Genomic DNA, 15,639 nt, shown 5'->3' with positions numbered 1-15,639 from the left:
AAGTGAACGGACATTTCTCCAAAGAAAACATAAAAATGGCCAAGAGATATATGAAATGGTGCTCAATATCACTAATCACAATGGAAATGCAAATTAAAACTACAATGAGACCTCACCTCACACCTGTAAGGATGGCTATTCTCCAAAAGATAACAAATGTTGGCGAGGGTATGGAGAAAAGGGAACCCTAGTATTTTGTTGGTGGGAATGTAGATTGTTATAGCCATTATGGAGAACAGTATGGAAGGTCCCAAAGAAATTAAAAATACAACTACTATACACCCAGCAATCCCTCTTCTGGTTGTATACTCAAAAGGAATGAAATCACCACCTCATAAAGATATCTGGGCTGGGCTCAGTGGTTCATGCTTGTAATCCTAGCACTTTGGGAGGCTGAGACAGAAGGATCGCTTGAGGCCAGGAGTTCGAGACCAGCCTGGATATAGTGAGACCCTATCTCTACAAAAAATACAAAAATTAGCCAGGCACAGTGGCATGCACCTGTGGTGCCAGCTACCCGGGAGGCTGCAATGGGAGGATCATTTGAGCCTGGGAGGTCCAGGCTGCAGTGAGCCATGATCATGCCACTGTACTCCAGCCTGAGTGGCAGAGCAAGACCCTATCTCAAAAAAAAAAGAATAAAACAACAACCAGATACCTACACTCCCATGTTCATGGCAGCATCATTCACAATAGTTCATATATAGAAACAACCTAGATGCCCACTGACAGATGAATGGATTAAGAAAATGTGCAGGCCAGGCACAGTGGCTCACTCCTGTAATCCCAGCACTTTGGGAGGCCGAGGTGGGCGGATTACTTGAGGTCTGGAGTTCAAGACCAGCCTGGCCAACATGGCGAAACCCTGTCTCTACTAAAAATACAAAAAGTAGCTGGGCATGGTGGCACACGCCTGTAGTCCCAGCTACTCCAGAGGCTGAGGCAGGAGAACTGCTTGAACCCAGGAGGTGGAGGTTGCAGTGAACCAAGGTTGCGCCACTGCACTCCAGCTTGGGTGATAGAGTGAGACTCTGTCTAAAAAAAAAAAAAAAGAAAGAAAATGTGATGTGTGTGTATATACATATATATGTATGTATGTGTGTGTGTGTGTGTGTGTTTATAAATATTATTCAACTTTAAAAAAGAAAAAAATCCTTTCATACCATAACATGGATGGACCACGCTGAAACCACGCTGAAATAAGCCAGGCACAAAAAGAAAAATATTGCATGATCTCCCCTATATATGGAATATTAAAAAAAAAAAAAGCACTCAAATACACAGGGATAGAGAATGAAACAGTGGTTCACTGGTTGGGGATACAGAAATAAGGAGATGGAGGTCAAAGGATACAAAATAGCAGATGTGTGGGATGAACAAGTCTAGAGATCTAATGTATAACATGAGGACTAAAGTTAATACAATTGTATTATATTAGGGATTTTTGCTAAATGGGTAGATTTTAGCTATTCGTCACCAAAACAAAGTATGTGAGATGACAGATATGTTCACTGGCTAAACTATGTGTATCCCATAACACCATGTAAACCTCAAATATATGTAATAAAATTTATTTTAATATGTAAATGTAAAAATCATTCTTAACTTGAGGGCTCTACAAAAACAGGACAGACAGGATATGGTCAGCACCAACTAGCCTTAGTTTGGCAACCTCTGTCCTAGATAATAAAAAAAGTGAAAAACAGCAAACAAATAAAACTAAACCTCTAGTGCTGCAAAAGAACAATTTGAAACGATCATGTCAATACTGAAAAAAGAGAATGGCAAAAGTATGGGTAACAAACTTTTTTTTTCCAAACCAAGTGGTTTCTAATTCTTTACTTTTGTATCAAAGGAGAAACTGTTTTTTAGCTGAAAGATCAAAAAAAATAATTTTAGACATCAGATCACTGTGATTGTTGGTCTAGAAATTGGAAGGCACTCAGAGAATTAAGCAAAATTGCAGCTACAAAATTTATTCCATTTCTACTTGCTTAGATGAACAATATTCATAGTCTATAAAAAATAAAAATTGGAATAGTATTCACATAGAAGCCTGCCTGTTTCCAGTAATTAGTACTCAAAAATTACAATAATTGGGGGAAGGGAAACCAGTCCTCTCTTATTAAAAGATACGTTTTCAGTAAGATTTTACTTTTTGCTTTTAAGAATAATGTAATAAAATGTATACATATATTTATGCTTTTTTGTTCAATGATCTACTACTACTAATTGTCATAACTTAATCCAGAGTAAAACTTTTAAACACTCAGGGCCTAAAATCACAGAAAACTTAAATAAATTTATTTTATTTTACTTATTTATTTTTTTTGTTTGAGACGGAGTCTCGCTCTGTCGCCCAGGATGGAGTGCAGTGGCGCGATCTTGGCTCACTGCAAGCTCCGCCTCCCGGGTTCATGCCATTCTCCTGCCTCAGCCTCCAGAGTAGCTGGGACTATAGGTGCCCACCACCACGCCCGGCTAATTTTTTGTATTTTTAGTAGATGAGGTTTCACCACGTTAGCCAGGATGGTCTCAATCTCCTGACCTCGTGATCCGTCCACCTTGGCCTCCCAAAGTGCTGGGATTACAGGTGTGAGCCACAGTGCCCGGCCCAAAATTTCTATATGTATTTGTAGCAGAAATATATGAAAGTGATCAGTAAAATGCTATTAAGAATAAACATATTAGCAAAAAATTTTTACTGGAGAAGAAAAGAAATAAAAATTCAAGGAGAAAAAAAGGACAATATAAAGTTTCCTATTGGTAAAAAGAAGAGAAGTAAAAACAAAAACAAAACACGTCATCTTAACTGATGCAGAAAAAGCATTCAAAAAGTCCAAAATCTTTTCTTGACTTAAAAAACTCAACAGTTTAGGAAAAGAAGGAAAGTTCCTTAACATAATAAAGGCCATTTGTGAAAATTCCACAAATAACATCATAATCAATAGGGAAAAACTGAAAGATTTTCCACTAAGATACCATGAAAGGTAAGGATCGGATCCTTTTCCCATCTAGTACTATGTTGATTAGAAGCAGTGGCAAACGCTTCTAATCAACATAGTACTAGAAGTACTAGCAAGAGCAATCAAACAAAAAAAAAAAAGAAAAGAAAAAAAAGAAAAGAAATAAAAGGCATCCAGTCAGAAAGGAAAAAGTAAAAATATCTCTATTTGCAGATGACACAATCCTATGTATAAAAGTTCCCCAAGATTCTACACATTAAAAAAAAAAAAAACTGTTAGAATAAATGAATCCAGTAAAGTTGCAGGATACAAAATCAACAGCAGTTTTATATACAAATAACAACCTAACTGAAAAAGAAATCAAGGAAACAATTTATGACAGAGTTCTAAAAGACATTTAAATAAATTTACTTGGTTAAATAAATTTAACCAAGGAGGTGAAAGATCTGTATATTGAAAACTATAAAACACTGATTAAAGAAACTGAAGACACAAATAAATGAAGAGATATCCTGTGCTCATGGATCAGAAGAATGTTGCAAAAATGTCCACACAACCCAAAGAAATATACAGTACAGATTCAACACAATTCTTATTAAAATCCCAATGGCGTTTTTCACAGAAATAGAAAAAACAACCCTAAAATTCACATGGAAGTATAAAAGACCCCCAATAGCAAAATCAATTCTGAAAAAGACAAACAAAGAGACATCACACTTCCTGATTTAAAATTGTACTACCAAGTTACAGTAATCAAAACAATATGGTATTGGCATAAAAACAGACACACTGATCAGTAGAAAAGAATAGAAAGCCCAGAAATAAATCTAAACATACGGCCGCCTAACTTTTGACAAGGGAACCACAGCAACACAGTGGGGAAAGGGTAGTCTCTTCAATAATGCTGGGAAAACTAGATATCCAGATGCAAAAGAATGAAATTAGACCCTTGTTTTACAGCATATACAAAAATCAACTCAAAATGGATAAAATACTTAAATATAAGATCAGAAACTATAAAAGTCCTGCAAGAGAACGTAGGGAGAAAAGCTCCGGGACACCAACCTTGGCAATGATTTTTTGCATATCAAGAGGTCAGGCCACAAAAGCACAAATATATAAATGGGACTACATCAAACTAAAAAGCTTCTGAAAACAACAAAATGAGTCAGCAGCCTGTAGACACAGAAAACATATTTGTAAACTATGTATCTGCTAAGGAATTAATATCCAGAATTTATAAAGAACTCATAAAACTCAATAGCAGAAAAACAAATAACCTGATTTTAAAATGGGCAGAAGATCTGAATAGATATTTCTCAAAAGAAAACGTAAAAATCACCAACAGGTATATGAAAAGATGTTCAGTATCATTAGTCATCAGGGAACTGTATATTAAAAGCACTATGAGATATTCTCACACCCATTAGGATGGCTATTACCAAAAAAAGTCAAAAGATAACAAATATTAATGAGGGCGTGAAGAAAAGAGAACTCTTGTACACTGCTGGTGGTAACGTAAATTAGTACAACCGTTATGGAAAACAGTATGAAAGTTCCTAAAGCAATTAAAAATAGAACTACCACATGACCCCGCAATCCTTCTTCTGGATATATACCCAAGGGAATGAAATCACCATCTTGTAAAGGTAAATGCACTCCCATGTTATTGCAGCTAATTATTCACAATAGCCAAGGTATAAAAACAATCTAAGTGTCTGTCAATGAATGAATCATAAAGAAACTGTGATATATATACACTATGGAATATTATTCAACCCTAAAAAAAAATGAGATCTTGCCATCCACAACATGGATAAGCCTGGAGGACATTATGCTATGTGAAATAAACCTGACACAGAAAGTAAAATATTGCATGATTTCACTTATATGTGGAATCTTAAACAAAAAAAAAAAAGGAACTATACAAAGAGAACAAAACAGTGGTAACAGTGGTTACCAGGGGCAGGGGGTGGAAAGAAAATGGGGAGATGAAAGTCAGAAGACGTAAAGTAGCAGACACATAGAATGAAAAAGTCTAGATTTCTTATGTACAACATGAGGACTACAGATAATAATATTGTGCTGTATCTGGGATTCATGATAAATGAGGAGATTTTAGTTGGTCCAGCCACAAAAGCAAAAATAAAAACAAAAGCAAAAATAAATAACTTTGTGAGATGATGGATATGCTAATTTGCTTCACCATAGTGACCTTTTTATTATCTATACGTATCCCATAACATCATGTTGTATGCCTTAAATACACACAATTTAAAAAAAAAAATTCTGGCGAGGTGCAGTGGCTCAGGCCTATGATCCCAACACTTTGAGAGGCCAAAGCGGGCAGATCACTTGAGGCCCGGAATTCAAGACCAGCCTGGTCAACACGGCAAAACCCCAACTCTACTAAAAACACAAAAGTTAGCTGGGTGTGGTGTGTATGCCTGTAATCCCAGCTATTTAGGAGGCTGAGGCATGAGAATCACTTGAACCCTGGAGACGGAGGTTGCAGTGAGCTGAGATCATGCCACTGCACTCCAGCCTGGGTGACAAGAGTGAGACTCTTTCTCAAAAAAAAAAAAAAAGAATTAACTGTTTTGGGAGGTAGAGGTGGGTGGATCACTTGAGCTCAGGAGTTCAAGACTAGCCTGGGCAACATGGCGAAATTCTATCTCTACAAAAAATACAAAAAATTAGCCAGGACTGGGAGACTAAGGTGGGAGAATCACTTGAGCCCAGGAGGTTGAAGCTGCAATGAGCCATGATCATGCCACTGCACTCCAGCCTGGGCAACAGAGCTAGAAAGATCCTGTCTCCAAAAAACAACAAAAAACAAACAAAACTTTCAGAATGAGAATGAAGTAAAAGAAAGCAGAGATGGTAAGGACACTCAGGAAAAAGAGAACCCACCATGCATGTACAGGACCTACATTATCTGACAGAATATTTACTATCAGTTGAGGACAATGCCACTATTATCTCCATTTTTATAGGAGGGAAAACTAAAGCTTGAAGAGTTGAGATCAGTGACTGGCAACCCTAGCTGCAAATCAGAATTACCGGAAAAACTTCGGCGATAAAATAAAGCCTAGGCCCAACTCCAGAGATTGATTTAAGTGTTTTGTGATGAGGCTTGGGCATCCCAGGGGGTTCTAATGTGCAGCCCAAGTCTATAGAACATAACCAAGGACACACAGGTGACTAGGTGGTTTACTGCCTTTCTACTAAATAATATTAATGCCAAACTATGGAAACAAGTTTTAAGAGCTTGTTAACTATTGCAACCAACCAACAAAAAAGAACTCAAAATGCAAACTATAAATGACCAGTCATGGCTTGGTTAATAAAAAGTAAAAAAATAAAATAATGACAAACTTGTATACTTCACAATTATAATCCTAGATAGAAACATAAAAGAAACCTCATTACCTGTCAGAACCTGGGTGAAATTCTGAAAGCAAGGAAGGTCGCCTTCGAAGCTGTTGCTGCTGCTGTTGCTGCAAAAGCTGTGATGCCTGACTCACTTCAAGATGAGAGGAACGATAATCAGGGACTGCGAACTCCTAGTATTAAAATAATCATAAATCAATTATTAACCAAAAACTGAACAACATCATGAAATCAAAGCAAGTATAAAGGTAGTTATGGGCCACTAAGTATGGAAAGAAAGAGCAATGACTATTTCAGTCCTTCATTGATCTAATTCTTCCCCTTAAAATAATCAACATTTTAACTATATATCATTAAAAATAATCCAAAATGAAATTTCAAGTTTAATCTATATTGACTCATTCCTCTAATAACAAATTACAATAACTCCCAATCTGTATTACTCACATCAGTAAAATCTCAAACTCATGTGTTCAATATGAAATCCTAAAAAGCATTCCAATACTAAATTCATAATGAGTAAGCTGGAAGAAGGGTAATGGAAGTCTAATCAAATCCATCCACACTTACAATGAAGAAACTGAAGTACAGAGAATCAACCTGCTAGTTAAGAGTAGTAGTTTTTCCCATCAAAACTAGGTGAGTGTTTTTATGTTTGTTTTTGTACCTTTCCTTTGTTGGTTGTTTTTTTTTTTTTTTGGCAAAAACTTCTTTTCCAAACAAATCTATTGTGCTAACTCAATCATAAACAGAAAAACACAGAATTACTAAATAAGCTAGGAACTCCAGTCCTAGGTATATACCCCAAAGAATTACAAGTATATAAAACCACACACAAAACCTAGTACACAATTTTTCATGGGTGCATTATTCACAATAGCCAAAAAATAAAAATAACCAAAATGTCCATCAACTAATGAACAAATAAACAAAATGTAGTACAACCATACAACTGAATATCATTCAGCCTTAAAAAAGGAGAGATGCTAGAACACAGACGAACATAGAAAACATTATACTAAGTTTAAAAAAAAAAAAGGTCAGGCACAAAAGGCCACATATTATTATTCCATTTATATAAAATGTCTATAATAAGCAAATCCAGGCTGGGTGCTATGGCTCACGTCTGTAATCCCAACACTTTGGGGAGGCCAAGGTGGGCAGATTGCTTGACCCCACAGATTCAAGACTAGTCTGGGCAACATAGTGAGACTTCATCTCTACAAAAAATAAATTTAAAAATTAGCCGGGCATTGTGGCACGTCCCAGCTACTCTGTAGGCTAAGGTGAGAGGCTTGCTTGAGCCCAATAGTTAGAGGCTGCAGTGAGCTCTGATTGCGCCACTGCACTCCAGCCTGGGTGACAGAGCAAGACACTGTCTTTAAAAAAAAAAAAAAAAAGAAAGAAAAACGAAAAGGCAACAAATCCATAGAAACAGAAAATGAATTGGTGGTTGTCAAAAGATGGGGAGAAGAGGAGAATTGAAACTGCTATTAGTTACGGGGTTTCGTTGCAGGTGATGGAGATGTCCTGAAATCAGGTAGCGGTGATAGCTGCACAATATAATGAATATATTAAAAGCTGCTATATTATATACTTTAAAATGGTAAATTTTGTTATATGAATTCTGTGTCAACAAAAAGTTTTAAAAATCATAAACAGATAAAATTATGCTGTCCAGGATAAAACAGAGGGTAGATAAGCCATTGAGAGCCCTTCTCTATAAGTTATGAGTAAAAAATAACTCATAGTCTATGAAGAAATCTCACATATAAAGTTGAAAACATAAAAAACAAAACCATTTAAAAAACTTTTTCAGCCTGGCACAGTGGCTCATGCCTGTAATCCCAGCACTTTGGGAGGCCAAGGCGGGCAGATCACAAGGTCAGGAGTTTGAGAACAGCCTGGCCAACATAGTGAAACCCCATCTCCACTAAAAATACAAAAAATTAGCTGGGCGTGGTGGCGTGCTCCTGTAATCCCAGCTACTCAGGAGGCTGAGGCAGGAGAATCACGTGAACCCGGGAGGTGGAGGTTGCAGTGAGCTGAGATCGTACCGTTGCACTCTAGTCCAAGCAAAAGTGCAAGACTCCATCTCAAAAAAAAAAAATTTTTTTTTTCAAAGGCACCAAAACAAAAAGGAATTTACATCCAAGGAAATAGGTAAAACAGTAAATAAAAGTAAAAAGGACCTAGAAAATATTAATAATAGCCTCAAAAAGAATCAAATAGGCCAGGTGCTATGGCTCACACTTATAATCCCAGCACTTTGGGAGGCCAAGGCAGGCGGATCCCTTGAGGTCAGGATTTCGAGACCAGCCTGGCCAACATGGTGAAACCCCATCTCTACTAAAAATACAAAAACTAGCCAGGCATGGTGGCAGGCACATGTAATCCCAGCTACTCCAGAGGCTGAGGCAGTAGAATCGCTTGAACCTGGGAGGCAGAGTTTGCAGTGAGCCTAGACGAAGCCACTGCACTCCAGCCTAGGCGACAGAGCAAGACTCTGTCTCAAAAAAACAAAAAAAAAATAGTGCTCATCACAAGGGTTTGTTAAAAATAAAATAAAATAAAATAACAACAGAATCAAATAGCAGGCCGGGCATGGTAGCTCACACCTGTAATCTTAGCACATTGGGAGGCCAAGGTGGGAGGGTTGCTTGAGGCCAGGAGCTTCACACCAACCTGGCCAACTTGGCGAAACCCCGTGTGTACTAAAATTACAAAAATTAGCCAGGCGTGGTGGCACATGTCTGTGGTCCCAGCTACTCAGGAGGCTGAGGTATGAGAATTGCTTGCACCCAGGAGGTGGAGGTTGCAATGAGCCAAGATTGTGCCACCGTACTTCAGCCTGGGCAACAGAGTGAGACTCTGTCTCAAAAAATAAAAAAAAAATTTAATAAAAGAATCAAAGAAACTAAAAACTGAATCACTGAAGGTAAACAATAGTTGAACACACAGAAGTGAAAAGTAAATGAAAGCTAAGAGAGAACTGAGGAATTCTCTCAGTACCCAGTAAAGCACAAAGACATAGAAACCACAGGAAAAAAGTTAAAAATGGGAGCTAGAACAAAAAGTTCCAACATCCCATATCAACAGGTAAGAGACAGGATTCTGAAAAATAATAGAACAGCATTTCTCTGAAATTAGAAAAAACATAGTCTTCAGATTTAAAAGGGCTTAAGGAAAAAACTGGATGTATTTTTTAAATTAATCCATACTGGACACATGAAAATATTTAAAAAACAAGAATAAAGTGAAACTTTATTATAAGTTCGATGAAATAAAAAAGTTTCCTACAAAGTTAGAAGGATCATAATAAAAGCAGGCTTCTCATTAGCAACACTGAATAGAAGCAAACAGCAAATAATAGCATATTCCAAGTTCAGAGGAAAACAACGTTGAAGCTACAAATTGAATAACTAAGTCATCATTTGGCTGGGCATGCTGCTTCATGCCTATAATCCCAGCACTTTAGGAGGGCAAGGCAGGAGGACAGCTTGAGGCCAGGGTTTTGATATCAGCCTGTGCAACACAGTGAGAGCCCATCTCTATAAAAAATATAAAAATTAGCTGGGCATGGTGGTACAAACCTATAGTCCCAGCTACTCATGAGGCTGAGGTGAGAGGATCACTTGAGCCCAGGAGCTCAAGGTTACAGTGAGCTATGACTGCGTCACTGCATTTCAGCCTGGGTGACAGAGTGAAACCTTGTCTCTAAAAATAAAATGAAATAAAAAATAAACCATCACTGAAGTTTTAAGGCTACTAACTTTTGAGAATTTAAGAACTCAAATAATATATCAACCACAGACGCTCTCTGAAAGAATTTCTTTTTTTTTTGAGAAGGAGTCTCGCTCTGTTGCCCAGGCTGGAGTGCAGCGGCACGATCTAGGCTCACTGCAAGCTCCGCCTCCCGGGTTCACGCCATTCTCCTGCCTCAGCCTCCCAAGCAACTGGGACTACAGGCGCCCACCACCACACCCAGCTATTTTTTTTTTTTTTTTTTTGGATTTTTAGTAGAGACGGAGTTTCACCGTGTTAGCCAAGATGATCTCGATCTCCTGACCTCATTATCTGCCCGCCTCAGCCTCCCAAAGTGCTGGGATTACAGGCATGAGCTACCACGCCCAGCCAACACTCCCTGAAAGAATTTCTAAAGGACGTACCCAGCAAGAAAAATTAAGAGTAAGGAGTGAAATAAAAGTAACAACAGTGTACTGCAGCTTCCAGGTATAAGCAGGTAACACTGCTCAGAATTACCTTCCCACAGTCAACAGCTAAAAAATTCAAAGAAATGTAGAAACTATTTTCAGAAACTGAATAATAGGCAGCACAGGGCTTGATTACTGAGAGAAATGAAGCAAATGAGGTAAGCCCTACCTACCATACTCTAGGCCCTCTGCCTAAAGGCAATTTCCAAACTGCAGCCATGGGAAGGGAACCTAAATCATGTCCCACAATCACAGTCATTGAAGAAGCAACCGTACAAGGTTTGGATAAGCCATAGGAACTGAACTTCCAGAAGTTAGTTTCAAAGAGAAAGATTTCCTAAACTCTGAATTTGGGATCCCTTAAGCCTCTGCCTGAATTCTAGTCTGTAAATGAATACGGAGAAATATCACAGGCTGGGCTAAAAATAATTTCTGATGATTGAACAATTAGAAGCAACTATAAAGCAAACAATTCCCTGAGCTCACTCAGGGCAAGAACTCATTCAAATTTCTTCCAGCAAGAGTGAGGAAATCCCACTGAATACACGGGACATTCAACAGAAACCCTAGGAGACAAGCTTAGAAGTGGGGGATAAATTAGAATAAAGACCACTCTAGACCTGCCCTAACAGTTTAAAAACAAGCCTCAAAAGTAACTTAATTTCCTACCAGAAGGACTTCATCTGTCTTTACAGGAATATAACAAAGGCCAGCAGTAAAAAAAGTATGAAACTCACAATGTTCATATTCTAATCAAAAATGAAATCAATCTGCAATAAAAATGTCACTGGATAAAATTAACAACAGGTTGAAAAGTACAGAAGAAAGGATCACTGACTATGATACCATAGCAAAATGAAGCTAATGGATTTTAAAAAAATAAAATAAAAACAGGGAAAAAAAGTGAACAGAGGTCCAGTGAACTGTGGAATAACATGCAACATGAGTAATTGGAGTCCCAGACAGAAACTAGGGGAAAAGGAGACAGGAAAAAATATTTGAAAAAAACAATGGCCCCAAACTGCTCAAATTTTATGAAAATTGTAAATCCACAGAATCAGGAAGCTTGGTGAATGCCAGGGACAATAATGTATTCATTCAAAAAGCACAACAGCCAGGCGTCGTGACTCACATCTGTATTCCCATCTACTTGGGAGGCTGAGGCAAGAGGATCCCTTGAGCCCAATAGTTCTAGGCTACAGCTCTGGGCTATGCCAATCAGATGTCTACACTAAGTTCAGCATTTATATGATGACATCCCAGAAGCAGGAGGACTACCAGGTTGCCTAAGGAGGGATGAACCCACCCAGGTTACAAAAAAAAAAAACAAAAAAAATGGAGCAGGTCACAACTCCTGTGCTGACCAGTAGTGGGAATGCACCTATGAAAACCACTGCACTCCAGCCTAGGCAACATAGCAAGGCACCATCTTCGTTTAAAAAAAAAAAAAAAAACCCCACATCCAAATTGCTGAAAATCAATGATAAGGAGAAAACTCTTAAAAAGTAACCAGAGGAGACCAGACACAGTGGCTCACACCTGAAAGCCCCACACTTTGGGACGCCAAGGCAGGCAGATCACTTGAGGCCAGGAGTTCGAGACCAGCCTGGCCAACATAGCGAAAACTTGTCCCTACTAAAAATACAAAAAATTAGCTGGGGCCAGGCACAGTGGCTCACGCCTGTAATCCCAGCGCTTTGGAAGGCCGAGGAGGGTGGATCACCTGAGGTCAGGAGTTCAAGACCAGCCTGGCCAACATGGCGAAACTCCATCTCTACTAAAAATACAAAAATTACCTGGGTGTGGCGGCACACGCCTGTAATTCCAGCTACTCGGGAGGCTGAGACAGGAGAATTGCTTGAACCCAGGAGGCAGAGGTTGCAGTGAGCTCAGATGGCACCATAGCACTCCAGCCTGGGCAACAGAGCAAAACTCCATCTCAAAAAAAAAGTATATCGGACTTGATAAAAATAAAAAATGTACGCTCTCCAAAGGATGCTGTTAAGAAAATGAGGCAATTACTTCTTTTAATAATCTAGATACAACAAACATATAGATATATGTTTTCTAAGTAATTTTACTTCTAATAATAATCAAAAACTGGAATAGGTGATTGGATAAACAAATTGTGGTATACCCATACTCAACAATAAAAAGGAATGAACTAAGACATGTCAGACATGGATAGATCACAGAAGTATTATGGGAAGCGAAAGAGGCCATAGACAAAAGAGTTCCCATGAAGCTCAGAACGTATACAATGTATTATGATAGAAAGCAGATCAGTGGTTTCCTAGGAGCTGAGGTTAGTAGGAAGTCGGGGAGGAGGACTGACACGGGTGGGTGCCAAGGAGGATGGGGTGCCAAAGAACGTCCTAGAGTGTTCGAAATGTTGTTCATCTTCATTTTCGTGATGGTTCTATGAGTTTATGACTTTGTCAAAATTTGTTACAATGTACACATATAATGAGTGCATTCTAATATAGATATATGTGTATATATATAAACTAAACTGCAAAGTTAATTTTGTTTTTTTTAAGATGGGGTTTCACTCTTGTTGCCCAGGCTGGAGTGCAACAGCGCGATTTTGGCTCACTGCAACCTCTGCCTCCCAGGTTCAAGCGATTCTCCAGCCTCAGCCACCCGAGTGGCTGGGATTACAGATGCCTGCCACGATGCCTGGCTAATTTTTTTGTATTTTTAGTAGAGATGGGGTTTCACCATGTTGGCCAGGCTGGTCTCAAACTCCTGACCTCAAGTGATCCACCCGCCTCAGCCTCCCAAAATGCTGGGATTACAGGCATGAGCCACCGCGCCCGGCCTGATTTTTTTAAAAAACCAGCAGCAACAATAATCCAGAAAATTGGTAATCGGATAAATAACACTGGGGTAGGGGGACAACACAAGCAAAATTCAACACCCAATCATGACAGAAATTCTCAAACTAGGAACAGAAAGCAACCTCTTCAACCAAAAAAGGCATCAACAAAAACGTGCAACTAACATTACATGTAATAATGGTGAAAGACTAAATGCCTCCCTACACAGGAACAACGTAAGAATGTCCATTCTAACTCTGTAATCATGACTACACTTCAAAGGAGTCCTCAGGAGGACCCTGTAGTACATTTTGATGACAAATCTGCTTTCTTAGTCTCTGAGAGGACCGTTTTATCCCATCCTTTCCTATTTTTCTTTAAACCTCTTACACCCATAACCTTGGTCTACTCTGAGATGATTATTTCACCTCATACTTTATTTTTCACAAGGTGAATCAATCTCTTACAAACTCTTCTTATGATAAAGTCTTCCTTCCTAACTACCATCCCTTCCTTCCTTCCTACATACTATACAAATCTTCCTACCATCAATTTCTTAAAAAGAGAGAGGTCTTTATCCTGGCCCTCACTCAAGACATGCCAAGTTATCTGGCCAGCTTAAAACTCAACCACAACTTGGGAGTATAAATATAGGTCTCACCCCAGAAATTCTAGAGAATTGATAAGTTTTCTATTTATCATCAACTCCTATCATGAAAAGCAAAGACAAGTTCAACTCCTGAAATCAGCATAAAGCCACAGTAAGAAGACAGAAATAATTAATTCCCAATCTTTGGTTCCTCATCTTTGTAAATAGCTCTTGCAACTTAAAAAAAAAAAAGATAAATTTGGTGGTTTCTGTCCCACATGTGTATTAAATAGGAAAAGTAAAGAAAAACACAAAAAACATGTGCAATTTGCATAGTATTTGTTCCTTACCTGCTGGTGGCGGGTGTTGGGAAATGTATACTGGACAGAGTGAGGAGGATAACGACTTTGTTCTGTGCTGAATGCTCCTTGGTTGGGAGGATAACCTGAACTTGACATTATCAGTAAAGAAGTCCTCACCAGACTGTGAGATCAATGCCAATAAACAATCATGTTTCTAGGAAACCACCTAAACAGGATGAAAAAAAATAGAATTAGTAAAAACTAAAACACCAAGTGTACTTCTAATAAATTATAACTATAGCTACATAAATAAAACCACAATTACCAGTAAAAGCTTCCTCTCATGTATTTACTTAATAAAAGTTACCAAGGTTTGAAAACATTAATGCGTCATTTCTTTTTATACTTAAAATAGGTTAATATGTGACAAATAATATAATTAGCTATATAAAGTAAAAACAGTATATAAAAACAGCATAAGATCTGGCACATAATAACTGCTCAGTAAATATCTTTCTATAAATGTCTGAGAAATATAAAGACAAAAATACATGGTTTTAAATTTGGGAGTTGATAAGTCAATTGCGAAAAGAATTCAAGAGTAGTTTTAAGGTAAGCATTTGTGCAGAGGAAGTATTATCTTTATTAAATAATTCTGAAGCAAGGATGATAAAATACTAAGTTTTGTAATCACAGATGGTAGGTAGATGGACATTTGTTATATTACTCTTTGCATGCTTCTATGGACCTGAAATAGCAAATAAAGAAAAAGAAGGTCAGAAGTAGTGGCTCCTCCTGTAATCCCAGCACTCTGGGAGGCTGAGGCGGGCAGATCACTTGAGGTCAGGAGTTCGAGACCAGCCTGGCCAACATGGTGAAACTTCTTTTCTACTAAAAACACAAAAATTAGCCGGGCACGGTGACATGCATCTGTAATCCCAGCTACTTGGGAGGCTGAGGCAGGAGAATCGCTTGAGCCTGGAAGGCGGAGGTTGCAGTAAGCCGAGATCACGCCATTGCACGCCAGCCGGGGCAACAGGTGAGACTCCGTCTCAAAAAAAAAAAAGAAAGAAAGAAAAACAAAGCCATCTTCATTATAAAGTATATTCCTACTTATCCACAATTCTAGACTAATTTGATTTATCTGTCTTTTCTTGTGCCAATGCCACACTTTTCAAATTACTCTAGTATTATGAGGTTTCATATCCAGCAGGGCAAGTTTCACCTCATTGTGCTTTGTTGTTGCTGCTACTTTCACCGCCTTCCCAGCTATTCTAGCACATTTCCTCTTACACACAAGCATCAGACTCAGCTTGTCAGGTCCCAGAGAATTCTGGATGAGAACACATAAATATT

General features: G+C 38.4%; 1 protein-coding gene across 31 annotated transcripts in view; it reads right to left on the bottom strand.

Annotated features, from left to right (window-relative positions):
• The window catches only part of NCOR1 (nuclear receptor corepressor 1), a 184,270-nt gene that overhangs the window by 148,158 nt on the left and 20,473 nt on the right, over positions 1–15,639 (bottom strand). For all 31 annotated transcript variants that reach the window (XM_016932276.3, XM_024350438.3, XM_054670431.2 and 28 more), the window contains exons 2-3: positions 14,332–14,509; positions 6,399–6,532 (exon numbers count right to left, since the gene is read on the bottom strand). In XM_016932276.3, coding sequence (XP_016787765.2) covers positions 6,399–6,532; positions 14,332–14,439 — 242 coding nt within the window. In that variant the 5' untranslated portion in view covers positions 14,440–14,509. The remainder of the gene's footprint in view (positions 1–6,398; positions 6,533–14,331; positions 14,510–15,639) is intronic.

The sequence above is a fragment of the Pan troglodytes genome, chromosome 19, assembly GCF_028858775.2.
Source record: "Pan troglodytes isolate AG18354 chromosome 19, NHGRI_mPanTro3-v2.0_pri, whole genome shotgun sequence".
NCBI lineage: Eukaryota > Metazoa > Chordata > Mammalia > Primates > Hominidae > Pan > Pan troglodytes.
The sequence above is the reverse complement of the archived record's forward strand: the minus strand, read 5'-3'. Positions and strand labels throughout refer to the sequence as shown.